Source organism: Aristolochia californica, unplaced genomic scaffold (assembly GCF_029961685.1).
Source record: "Aristolochia californica isolate CCGP_79_NKW_82.1479 unplaced genomic scaffold, dmAriCali1.0.hap1 SCAF_13, whole genome shotgun sequence".
NCBI lineage: Eukaryota > Viridiplantae > Streptophyta > Magnoliopsida > Piperales > Aristolochiaceae > Aristolochia > Aristolochia californica.
This window is the reverse complement of record NW_027181804.1, coordinates 2,234,496-2,248,166: the sequence shown is the minus strand read 5'-3', so window position 1 is coordinate 2,248,166 and position 13,671 is coordinate 2,234,496. Positions and strand designations below refer to the sequence as shown.

General features: G+C 37.4%; 2 protein-coding genes across 2 annotated transcripts; both read left to right on the top strand.

The window, feature by feature from the left end:
* The first annotated feature begins 6,428 nt into the window (after positions 1 to 6,428).
* Positions 6,429 to 7,890, top strand: LOC137948907 (pectate lyase-like). Its single transcript, XM_068795122.1, has 3 exons — positions 6,429 to 7,262; positions 7,345 to 7,448; positions 7,527 to 7,890. The coding sequence occupies exons 1-3, from the start codon at positions 6,429 to 6,431 to the stop codon at positions 7,888 to 7,890; spliced, it is 1,302 nt and encodes a 433-aa protein (XP_068651223.1).
* Positions 7,891 to 9,739: 1,849 nt separating this feature from the next.
* On the top strand, positions 9,740 to 11,239 carry LOC137948464 (probable pectate lyase P59). The gene is made up of 3 exons (XM_068794550.1): positions 9,740 to 10,585; positions 10,687 to 10,790; positions 10,876 to 11,239. The coding sequence occupies exons 1-3, from the start codon at positions 9,740 to 9,742 to the stop codon at positions 11,237 to 11,239; spliced, it is 1,314 nt and encodes a 437-aa protein (XP_068650651.1).
* The last annotated feature ends 2,432 nt before the right edge of the window (positions 11,240 to 13,671 follow it).

Below are 13,671 nucleotides of genomic sequence, written 5' to 3'. Positions count from 1 at the left end.
TAATATTTTTAAAATTATAAAATATCTAAAATCGATAATGAAAGGTGTTAATTATATTAGAAAAAATATTTTTTTAAATAATTAATATAAATTTTTTATATTTTTATTATAATAAATAGAAGGTAATGAAACATGTACCAATAAATAATATTTTAAATTATAAAAAATTAAATCCTTAATTAAAAAAGGAGAAAAATCATGTTGAAGTGGCACGTCACTGATGTGGTATGCTGACATAGCAACCACATGGCACATGCACATTCGGGATGGTGACATGGCAGATGATGTGCTCCATGTGGATGGTCAATGCTGACACAAAGCGTTGGACTTTCCAAGTTGGCTATTGACCGGTCAAAGTTTAGAATTTTTAAAAGGGAATTTTACCAAAATACCGATTTAAAATAACTTATTTATAATAATAACGAAGACCACAAAATATTTACAAAACTACCGAACTTTGACCGGTCCACTGTATATGTGGACAGTCAAAGGCAACACGTAAGCTTTGACTGCTTACGTGTCGCCCCGTCATCAAAGTGAAAATTCAGAGTCCGCCACATCATCATTATTGACACATAATCTGCCACGTAGCTTACTATGTCATTTTTATTATTGTCTTTTTGCCATGTCATCAATGGCCACGTAAGCACGTGCCACGTTAGCCCTCAAATTTTTTCATTCTAAACTCTTCCGCGCTCTGTCTCCTCGCCTCTCGTCTCGGCTGCTCTCCTCTCGTCGCTCCCCTGCTGCCGCCTCCTCTCATTGCTCCCCTGTTGCCGCTCGCTCCACTGCTACCGCCGCTCGACCTTGGCCGCTCCCCTGCTGCTGCTGCTCTGCCTCGGCCTCACCCTCGACGACGCCCCCCTCTCAACCGCTCTCTCTTCGCCTCAACCCAGACTCTCATTCTTCTTCTTCGTTCCCCTCTGTTCATCCTCTCACCACCCCTCTCTCAAAACCAAAAACTATCATTTCTATCTCGTCGTCGCCCCCTCTCTCAAAACCGAAAACTATCATTTCATCTCTTCGTCGCCCCCTCTCTCAAAACCGAACCCTATAATTTCCTCTTTGCGTCCCCTCTCTTAATACCCTATTATTTCACTCTCTCGCCACCCCTTCTCTCGAAACCGAAGACCCCAATTTGAATTTCAGAAGCCGAATCAGGGTGATTTTTTAGGGCATTTTTTAATTGAATCTAATTACTGTGTTTAATTATAATGTTGATTTGAATTTAGGTGTTTAATTACAGTATTTTTTTTTGTGATTTATTGTTTAATTTCTGATTTTATATTAATGAAATTTCTGTCAATTGCAGATAAATTAAAATTATTGTAAAGTTTAATTTTAGTTTATGGATTTTCTGTATAATTTGTTGTACTTTTTGAAGTTGCTAGTTTAATTTTAGTTAATTTTGTTTAATTTTCTGATTTATGAAGTTGCATTTTACTCTATTGAGATAAGATTTGCAGGATTTTTAGTTGCTAGTTGTTAAATAAATTTGAAGTGTCATGGAATGATCATACCATGTGGTGAGGAGCTTTGGGTGTTATAAATATCCACCACATGGGTTTTTTTATTTTGTTTTTGTTTTATTATGTTTGCCCTAGTTACTAGGATGGGTACAAATTCTGATTAATAGTAGGTTGGGTAATGGAAAGTGGGTTGTCTATGTTTTATTGAGTTTCCATGTGTTCCTAGGGATGGGTAGAGAATCTGATTAAGAGTAGGTTGGGTCCAGTTCAAACTAGGCTGAGTTGCCTGCACGGGCGTCCATTAGCCAACGAAGCCCGACCCCCATCACTGACAAGGTACGGTTCGTAGTGACTGCGAAGTCATATGGGGCTCTACCAAGGGTGTTCAGTGAATTTGGACTTAGGTGTGTTTTTGCATTGTTAGGACTAGTCATCTGTTATAGAATTAGTTCGATTGATTTTTAAATGTTATAGAATGTTGTTGAATAATTTTGAAGTGTTATGGAATGATTTTGCCATGTGGTGAGGAGATTCGGGTGTTATACATAACCACCACATGGTATTTTTTTTGTCTATGTTTTATTTAGTTTCCACATGTCCCTTGGGATGGGTAGAGAATCTGATTAAGAGTAGGTTGGGTCCAGTTCAAACTAGGCTGAGTTACTTGCATGGGCATCCATTAGCCAACGAAGCCCGACCCCCATCACTGATGAGGTACGGTTCGTAGTGACTGCGAAGTCATATGGGGCTCTACCAGGGGTGTTCGGTGAATTTGGACTTAGGTGTGTTTTTGCATTGTTAGGACTAGTCATCTGTTATAGAATTAGTCGATTGATTTTTAAATGTTGTAGAATGTTGTTGAATAATTTTGAAGTGTTATGGAATGATTTTGCCATGAGGTGAGGAGATTCGGGTGTTATACATAACCACCACATGGTATTTTTTTTGTCTATGTTTTATTTAGTTTCCATGTGTCCCTACGGATGGGTAGAGAATCTGATTAAGTATAGGTTGGGTCCAGTTCAAACTAGACCGAGTTGCCTGCATGGGCATCCATTAGCCAACGAAGCCCGACCCCCATCACTGACGAGGTACGGTTCGTAATGACTGCGAAGTCATATGGGGTTCTACCAGGGGTGTTCGGTGAATTTGGACTTAGGTGTGTTTTTGCATTGTTAGGACTAGTCATCTGTTATAGAATTAGTCGATTGATTTTAGATGGCTTAGAACTCTTTTAATATTATTTAACATGCTCAGTTTGTTGTTGAGTTGTGTAAAATCATTTCATCCCTGCTCTTGTTGAATGCTGATCCATTTTTCTATGGCTGCCCACATAGGAACGTGGGCAGCCATAAATGCTGGTGGAGGGTTTCATCACTTCTTTGCAGAAAGGGGAGGATTTTGTGTATGCAGATGTCTCACTTTGTTCGCCAAATTGTTTTTGCTGTATATGAACTATGCAGGGTGTTGATAATAGATCTTGATGCCCATCAAGGAGATGGGCATGAAAGGAATTTCTCAAATGACAATTAAGTCTCAACATGTCGATGAGTTTCATTGCGATAACACTGTAAAAGGTGAGTACTCTCTCTCCCTCTTTAACTTTTTTTGTAATGAAAATCGTGCTAGTTTCATGGTCCCTCACTTTCATGCCTCAATGTGCTTTTCTTTGTTCAGAACGGAGAAGGAAGAGTTGTTTCGACAAAGACCGATATGTTTATCTAAATGAAGAAATTTCAGGCAAGGCCCTTTGTTATAATCAGACAAAAGAGTGGAATGAGAATTTTAATATTCTTTGATATTTTGATGTAAAATTATTTATTAATATACGACTTTCCATTGATCATATTTAGAGCTTTCAAATTAAGAAAAAAAGATTGAAAACTGTGTGCAGATTGGTAATGGGTGGATAGACTCAGAGACAGACCAGAATGGCTTTGTAGATTATGCACGGAGTCATGCAATGATATCAGATGAGAGTAACAAGGAGATTTTAATTTTTCTCTTATTGATGAAACTACTTGGCAGAAGGATGACTCTGATGATGAGGAAAAGGAGCATTATGATGATGAATGAGCTAGGTGTACCTTTACAGGTTGAGTCTATTTAGTTCGTCCTCTATGAAGTTTGTTAGAAAAATTGGGTGTATTATAACTTGGTTCAAGAAATGTAATTTGAGTCTTTTGAAACTATGTCATATATGTTGGGACGCCATGGCTCCCATTAACAATCTCTTGTACCTTGAACACAATTTAATATTTTTTGTTTCAATGTTTCTATCATATTTTTAAATATTCATATTTTTTTAGTTAATAAATATTTTAAATTAATAATAAAAGGTGTTGTAAAATTTTTAATTAACTAATGTATTTTTTAATAATTTATTATTAAGTAAATAAGGTCATAAAAAGTATACAAATTAATTGTATTTTTAAACTTTAAAATATATTTTTTGTAAGTTTTTTTTTAAAATATTTTAAATCCATAGTGAGTAAGAGTTAGATTTTTTCTATTTATAAATATTTTAAATTTCTAAATATTATTATTTTTAAATAAGGCGATAAAAGTATACAAATAAATTGTATTTGTTAACTCTAAAAAAAAATTTTGTATATTTTTTTAGTTTATAAATATTTTAAATCGATAATATATGGGTAAAACTTAAGAGTAAGATTTTTTAAATTTATAAATATTTTAAATCCATAATAAATGGGTAAGAGGTAGATTTTTTCTATTTATAAATATTTAAATTTATAAATATTATTATTTTTTAAATAAGGCGATAAAATTATACAAATAAATTGTATTTGTTAACTCTAAAATAATTTTTTTGTATATTTTTTTAGTTTATAAATATTTTAAATCGATAATATATGGGTAAAACTTAAGAGTAAGATTTTTTAAATTTATAAATATTTTAAATCCATAATAAATGGGTAAGAGGTTGATTTTTTCTATTTATAAATATTTAAATTTATAAATATTATTTTTTTTTAAATAAGGTAATAAGAGTATACAAATAAATTGTATTTTTAACTCTAAAATAATTTTTTTGTATATTTTTTTAGTTTATAAATATTTTAAATCGATAATAAATGGGTAAAACTTAAGAGTAAGATTTTTTAAATTTATAAATATTTTAAATCCATAATAAATGGGTAAGAGGTAGATTTTTTCTATTTATAATATTTAAATTTTTAAATATTTTTATTATTTAAATAAGGTAATAAAAGTATACAAATAAATTGTATTTTTTAACTCTAAAATAATTTTTTGTATATTATTTAGTTTATAAATATTTTAAATCGATAATATATGGGTAAAACTTAAGAGTAAGATTTTTTAAATTTATAAATATTTTAAATCCATAATAAATGGGTAAGAGGTAGATTTTTTCTATTTATAAATATTTAAATTTATAATTATTATTATTTTTTAAATAAGGTAATAAAAGTATACAAATAGTATTTTTCAACTCTAAAATAATATTTTTGTATATTTTGTTTAATTTATAAATATTTTAAATCGATAATATATGGGTAAAACTTAAGAGTAAGATTTTTAAAATTTATAAATATTTTAAATTCATAATAAATGGGTAAAAGCTAAATTTTTTCTATTTATAAATATTTAAATTTGTAAACATTATTATTTTTTAAATAAGGTGATAAAAAGTATACAAATAAATTGTATTTTTAAACTCTAAAATAACTTTTTATATATTTTTTTAATTTATAAATATTTTATATCAATAATATGTGGTAAGACTTAAGAGTAAGATTTTTTTTCTTTATAAATATTTTAAATCTAATATTTTACTTATTTTATTTTATTTTTTAAAATATAAAGTAATAAAAAGTATAACGATAATTTTTTTTAATTAATAAATATTTTTATTGATATTAAATGGTGTTAAATAAGTAAGAGTTATTTTTTTAATTGTTTATTTAAAAATTTTAATTTTTTATTTCAGATATTAGGTAATAAAAAGTGTATTTGATTTTTTAATTTTTTTAAAATTTATTCAAAATTTTATCATGACGTGGCAGATGACATGTCAATAATAATGACATGGCAGCCTATGTGTTCATCTACAGTGCCGCTCTGATGACGGGGTGACACGTAAGCAGTCAAAGCTTACGTGTCGCCTTTGACTGTCCACATATACAGTGGACCGGTCAAAGTTCGGTAGTTTTGTAAATATTTTGTGGTCTTCGTTATTATTATAAATAAGTTATTTTAAACCGGTATTTTGGTAAAATTCCCTTTTTAAAATTAAGTTAGTGAGTTGGTTATTTTTATAAATATTTTTAAAAAAATAGGTAGTTTAGTAAAATTCCCAAAATATTATTATCCTGATTTTATCATTAAAAATTAATATAATAAATAAAAATATTAAATAAATACAAACACGAGTACATTTGAGATAATAAATAAATTTAAATAAAGAAGAATAGAAAAAAAATATTCGATTCAAAATTGATAATTAAATTAAAAATGGGTATAAATGGATTTAAGTAAAATAGAATACGTCTAACGAACTCCCCTGAATTCATTCCCTTACTCTTTGGATCTCAGTTTCTGTGGATGGACGGGATCGTCGTTTCTCCCGTAAAAAAATTGCAGAGAGAGAAAGAAAGCTTTCTATTAGCAGTAGTAAAAGAGCCATTTGAGAGCTCTCATCCTGCGACCACTTGGAATCACTCTTTACCATTCATTCTCCTCTTTTCTTGCCATTTTTAATGGTTTTTCTCCTATAAATAATCCTTTCCTCCTCCGTCTCTGTACTCCATGCAGCAACCATCCCAAGGAGTTACTGTGAGAGCTTGTTAATTTTCTGGCCGGGTTTGATCAGTTAGGTCTGGCATTCTCTTCGTTCTTCAAGAACATCTAGCGCCAGACCTCGCAGATCACCACAACCCGACACTGACAAACATGGAGTCAAACGGCTACAAGCCCATGGTGCTCCTTTCATTCCTCTTCTGCTTGGCCTTGGCGGCACTGCCCGCTGCTTGGGCCGACATCGCGTTTATGGACGATGTATTGGTGAAACGAGCAGAGGAGGCGCAGGCGGCTGCATTGGAGGCGTATAACCCTTATCCAGATGAGCTAACCGACGATACGAACATCAAGGTTCACGAGGCTTTGGATCGCAACAGCACTAGGAGGCATTTGGGGCACAAGTACGCCGGCCCTTGCCTGAGCACCAACCCCATTGACAGATGTTGGAGGTGCCAACCAGGTTGGGCTAAGAGCAGGAAGAAGCTCGCTAAATGTGTCTTGGGCTTCGGCCGGAAGACGATGGGTGGCAAGTACGGCAAGATCTATGTCGTCACTGACTCCTCCGACAACGATATGCTGAACCCCAAGCCGGGAACTCTTCGTCACGCAGTTATCCAAGACGAGCCACTTTGGATCATCTTTGCCAAGGACATGATCATCCGACTGAACGAGGAGCTCTTGATCAATAGCTACAAGACGATAGATGGACGCGGCGCCCACGTCCACATCGCCCATGGTGCCGGCCTCACCATCCAGTTCGTGCAACATGTCATCATTCATAACATTCACATCCACGACATCGTCATAGCCCCCGGAGGGATGATCAGGGACTCCCCCGGCCATTACGGATTGAGAACTGTCAGTGACGGCGATGGCATCTCCGTGTTTGGATCCACCAATGTGTGGCTGGATCACCTTTCCATGTTTAACTGCAAGGACGGCCTCATCGACGTCATCGAAGGCTCCACAGCCATCACTATCTCTAACAACCATTTCACCAGACATAACGATGTATGCTTCTACTACTAATTTGATATTGCGAAGCCATTAATTAGAAAAGAAAAAACCTCTCTAATGGCGGCCATTGTTGCAGGTGATGTTGATGGGTGCAAGCGACGCCAACTCCAAGGATGCTATCATGCAGGTCACAATTGCATTTAACCACTTCGGAAAGGGTCTGATCCAGAGAATGCCAAGGTGAGGCAGACGATCCATGGAGCTTCTAATTTCATGATCTTTTATGTGAAACTAAATCGATTCAAAATTCGATAACAGATGCCGTTGGGGATTCTTCCACGTCTTGAATAACGATTACACCCACTGGCTCATGTACGCCGTCGGCGGAAGCAAACACCCAACCATCATCAGCCAGGGCAATAGATACATAGCTCCACCCGACTTGGCGGCCAAGGAGGTGACAAAGAGAGACTACGCGCCGGAGAGCGAATGGAAGCAGTGGACCTGGAGATCAGAAGGAGACCTGCTCATAAACGGCGCTTTCTTCCGTCAATCCGGCGGCTCCCGAAGCAAGCTCAAGTACTCCAGCAAGGATTTCATCAACGCCAAGCCCGGCAGCTATGTTAGGAGACTCACCCGCTTTGCTGGTAAAGTCAACTGTAGAGTCGGACGTCCTTGCTAATCCATGCACTCTGGTTAAAGTCCTTACCGGTGCCTAGCTAATTTGCTTATTAGAAGAGACGGCGAGAGAAAGCGCGGAAGGCTACAAGATGAATGATCACGAACAGATATCTTTGATTCGTTTTCATTAATTCCACTACTAGATTTAATTACCTTTTTGTTGTTCACCGGATCGTCGACAATTACGTATGGATTTTGTTTTATAAGTATACGTTTTTGAGGCTTCAACAGATCATTCCTTCAATGTTTCCAATTTTTCATCATCTCGGTTGGTTTTCATGGGGACGACAACAACAAAAAAGTGGAAAAAAACCCAAATTGTACTTAATTTTGATAGATAAAATTCATCCGTGTATAGTCAAAGGTGACACATAAGCTTTGACTGTTCACATAATGCCATGTCATCACACCACATCAACACCACACATTGGTGGATGCTAGTTTTATATGTAGCATATTAACTGCTTCAACATAGCCATTGATTATTAATCAACCCCAAATCATCATTGATAATTTTGAATTGATTAGTTTGACCAAAAAAAAATTATATTTATGAATTAATTAATAAAAAATTCTAAAATAAGAATTATGAAAAAAATTACATCTATAAAACAATGACAGAAAGACAAAAAAGATCAACTGGTTCTATCATAGCGGCTTGCACCGATGGGCATATGGTGTAATGAGATCTTGAAGTGGCTAGTCATTTTGGAATGAACCTAAAACAAACTCAATAAAAATATTTGACAATATTTAACCATAGTTTAAATTTAGGTCTTCTCGATGGTTAATTTGTCCCATGTTCGAAATAGGCTTCTTAAGTGACCCCAAATCATAATTGATATTAATCAACCTAAATTAACAATAGGGAGATCATTCTTAATTAAAGATGGTTCCAAAAGGATTTCTAAACTTGTTCATTGCCTTGCCAATTACAAAAATCACATGTTTATTACATCATTTTGTGCAGTCTTAAGGTCGACAGAGAGAACTAATATCAAGATCCGATAGTTTAAAATTAACCCTTAAAAGTAGTAGAAAATTTTCTTCCAACTTATGTTAGTGTTCGAGTTTTGTTCTATGATTTTGTGTATTCTACAGTAAAATTATTGTCCACCCATGAAATTTTAAATAAGCATTTGTGTGTAAGAATTCATGGTGTTGGCTAAACTCTAATTTTGTTAGCTAATTTAATTGGGTATGCAACACATAAATATGATATATTTGCCTCAAATTGAGTTTACATTCAAAATTTGGTAATTAATGTACCTCTATACATTGTGGACCTAACACCACTAGAGACTTGGCACCATGTGGACCATTTCTAAACCACTCCCTACATGGGATGAATCTATTAGTTTCATGAGTGTGTGATAGTTTTATTTTAGAAGATCCATGTTTAGGGCTTTACCATGTTTAGGTTTAGGGTTTAGGGTTTAGAGGCAAGGAGCTCCCTTAATTAGCATTGAGAATGAGAGGACAGACAAATTTCTCTCAACGGCTTTGAATCTCTCTTCCTTCAACAACCTTCCTGTTTCATCGCCCGCTTCTTCTCTCCCGTTTCCTTCCAGATTCGACCCTGTAATTTTTCCCCTCACAAAAACCAAAAACCTCTCTCGCCATCAATTCCCAAGCTGCCTGTTATAACCGAGCTAAACTATTTTGTTCTAGGAGCTTCTGGCTCGGTTGGTTGGGTCTGGTATTCTTTGCTAAACTTGAAGTCTCAGGCTTCGTGGCCTCCAGGCCTTTCCTTATTGCCACGACCCAACAATTAATAAAGAGCAGACAAAGAATAAAAGCCAGAAAAAAAAAACAGATAAAAGGAAAAAGAAAAACAGAAGAACCACGCCATGATCATGATGAGGTTGCTGCTGTCTATCGTCTTCTGTCTCGGTTTGTCTCTGTTGTTGCCGGCATGCCGGGCTCACATTGGAGAAATGGACGACGTGTGGGCGAAGAGAGCGGAGGAAGCTCGAGCTGCTTCTCTGGAGGCGTACCACCCATACCCGGACGAATTGACCGATGATACCAACAAGATGGTCCATCAGGCGATGGACAATAACAGCACCAGGAGGCACCTGCGGAAGTACACTGGTGCCTGCTTGGCCACCAACCCCATCGACCGCTGCTGGAGGTGCCGCCCAAACTGGGCCAACAACCGGAAGCGGCTCGCCAAGTGCGCCCTGGGTTTCGGCAGGAAAACCGTCGGCGGCAAGTTCGGCAACTTCTACGTCGTCACCGACTCCTCCGACAACGATATGGTGAACCCCAAGCCGGGAACCCTCCGTCATGCCGTCATCCAAAACGAGCCTCTGTGGATCATCTTTGCCCGGGACATGATCATTCGACTCAACGAGGAGCTGATCATGACCGGCCACAAGACGATAGACGCCCGAGGGTCCAACGTGCATATCGCGCATGGAGCCGGCATCACGATTCAGTACGTGAAGAACGTCATCCTCCATGGCCTCCATATCCACGATATCAGCGTCGGATCTGGAGGGCTGATCAGGGACTCCGTCACCCATTACGGATTCAGAACCCAAAGTGATGGCGATGGCGTCTCCATCTACGGTTCCACCAATGTATGGATCGATCACCTTTCCATGTCCAACTGCAAAGACGGCCTCATCGACACAATCGAGGGCTCCACTGCCATCACCATCTCTAACAATCACTTCACCAACCACAACGAGGTGTGATCCACGTAATCAAAACTATTGAAGTACTAACACCCTAAAAAGAAAAACGAAGAACAAACCATTAAAATCTCTCTAATGGTAGAACAATGTTGCAGGTGATGCTGATGGGTGCAAGCGACGCCAACTCCGCGGACGCAATCATGCAGATCACAGTTGCATTCAACCACTTCGGAAGGGGTCTGATCCAGAGAATGCCCAGGTGATCAGCCTCACGAACTTCTTTCTAGGGTTTCTTTCATTTTTTCTTTTTCCACTGGAACTACTCATTCCAGATTTGATAACAGATGCCGCTGGGGATTCTTTCACGTCTTGAACAACGACTACACCCATTGGCTGATGTACGCTGTCGGTGGAAGCAACCACCCCACCATCATCAGCCAGGGCAACAGATACATTGCACCCCCGGATATCAGGGCCAAGGAAGTGACAAAGAGGGACTACGCGCCGGAGAGCGAGTGGATGAAGTGGACATGGAGATCAGAAGGAGACCTGCTCATGAACGGGGCTTTCTTCCGCCAATCTGGGTCCCCAAGGAAAAGGAACCAGTTCTCAAGGCAAGACCTCATCAGCGCCAAGCCTGGATCCTACGTCAGCAGGCTCACCCGCTTCTCCGGCTCGTTGGTCTGCAAGATGGGACTTCCCTGCTAATTCGTTTCTCTTTGTGTTGAGATCATCTTCGTCCGTTGAGACTCACTGTAGAGAGGAGAAAGAGAGTGACAACCATGACTCTTTGCAACCCTATAGAGCGAGCGAGCGAGAGAGAAGAGATTAAAGAAGAGAAATGTATTTTATAACTCAACTGATTCATTTTTATTAGCTACAATTAGTTTGTCAGGTGTTCTTCATTATGAGAAAGAGCACCATTTATATATAAAATTTAAGCATCCAGAAATCTTGATTTGTCAATGCTCTAATTAAAGTTTGTGTCTAACACCTGATTTGCTTAAGGGTTTTTTACCAAATTACCCATTTTAAAAAACATATTTCGATAAATGACGACACTTTGAACTTATTTTAAAAAATACCCACCGGTCCACTGTACGTGTGTACAGTCAAAGGTGATACATAAGTTTTGATCGATTGCATGCCGCCACATCATTAATACAACGTGAGTAAATGAACACATTGACTGCCACGTCACTATTCCGACACATCATTTGCCTGGTAAGATGCCACATCATTATCTATTAACCCTGTTTTTACCCTGTTATCTTGCGCCACGTAAGCCATCACTTCTAATTTTTTTCATTTTATCTCTCTCCGCTCGATCTTTCTCCTTTTCGCTCCTCTCGCCCTCTCACAATGCCTACTGTCACCCCTCCCTATTGCCGCCACTCGGCCTAACTGAGTTGAAGGTTGAGTCCGTTATGGCGACATCTCCCTCTGTTACATCAATTTCCTTCCTGGCAATTAGTTAATTCTAAAAGAAATCCTTTTGGCCCCTTGGAATTGTTGCTTCTTCCGCATTATCTTATACTTTATACAGGGTGAGTACACTCTGATTACTTCGTTGAAGCACCCTTTGTAGATGGGATGGGCCCACCACTGCCTAAACGGAGTTTTACTCAAATGGAATGCATCTTAGTACGTTCGAGGTTTGACTAATCATTTGTAAGTCAAAGGTTGCTGGATAAATAAGGTAAAGAAGAATTTTGTTAGTAAATTTTTTAATTAATTAGTATATTTTTTATTTTTTATTTTTTAAAATATAAAGTAATAAAAAGCGTAACGATAAAATTTATTTTTAATTAATTAATATTTTAATCGATAATAAATGGTATTAAATAAGTAAGAGTTAATTTTTTAATAATTTATTATATTTTTTAATAATTTATTATTTTAGATATAAGATAATAAAAAATGTATTCATAAATTTGATTTTTTAAAAAAAAATTATTCAAAAATTTATCATTTAATGACGTGGCAACTTATTTGGCTGCTAACGGGTCAAAATTGTGACGTGGCTGTCGATGTGTCTATCTACTCACGCAGTGCTAATGACGAGCGACACGTAATCAGTCAACGCTTACATGCAGTTTTGATTGTCACATGTACAGTGGACCGGTTGACGCCGAACAGGATAGCGATTATCCTGCAAGCGAATCCAACTGGTAATCCATGGGAAGAACGCAAGAGGTTTGCCCAAAAACACAGAGAAATCCCTCTCTGGTGTTCGATTCAAAAAATTTCCAGTCAATAATGTCCCGAAATCAGCCCACAAGTCGGGTTGTATAGCTAAAGATCGACATTATTACAATTTTGCCCAAAATAGCAAACCCCAAGGCCACGCCAAAAATCTGGCCCCACTCAAGTTCAGAAACACTTCCGAGCGATGCTTGATGACCACAAGGTACCCTCTTTGCGCTGATCTACCAACTCAAGGTATCTCAATGCCAACAATATGTTATCTGACAAATCAGCATCATCTGATTCGGATCCAGCATCAGTTGCCTCGGGTTGGAAAAAACTTGCCCTCGAGTTCACAATAGCTTCATCGGAATCCACAAAACAAGGACTCAGGTGTTTGACATTAAAAACATCATAAGTCTTCAACTGACTAGGGAGGTGCAGTCTACAGGCGTTATCATTGATCCTCTGCAGGACCTCTCAGGGTCCAATTTTCCTCGCCTTAAGCTTATTATACTTTCCAACAGGAAAACGATCACGAGTTAAGACTGCCCAAACAAAATCACCAACATAAAAAAGTACCTGATAACGACGACTATCGGCCTTAAACTTGTACTTGGCATTACTTTCGTGAATGGCCAGCTTCACCTGCTCATGGATACCGCGAAGATGTTCTGCCATCTCATCTGCTTTGTGACTCAGGCGACCCACACATGGAATAGGGGCTAAGTCAAGTACCCCGGATGGATTCTGAACATAAACAATCTCAAATGGGCCCATGCCTGTGGTTCTGTGTTTCGACCTGTTATAGGCAAATTCTGTTTGAGGTAATGCCAAATCCCACTGCTTCGGTTTAGTTCCTGCTAAACTCCTCAAAAGGTTCCCCCAACTCCAGTTCACCACCTCGGTCTGACCATCTGTCTGGGGGTGGTAGGCACTGCTAAAATTTAACT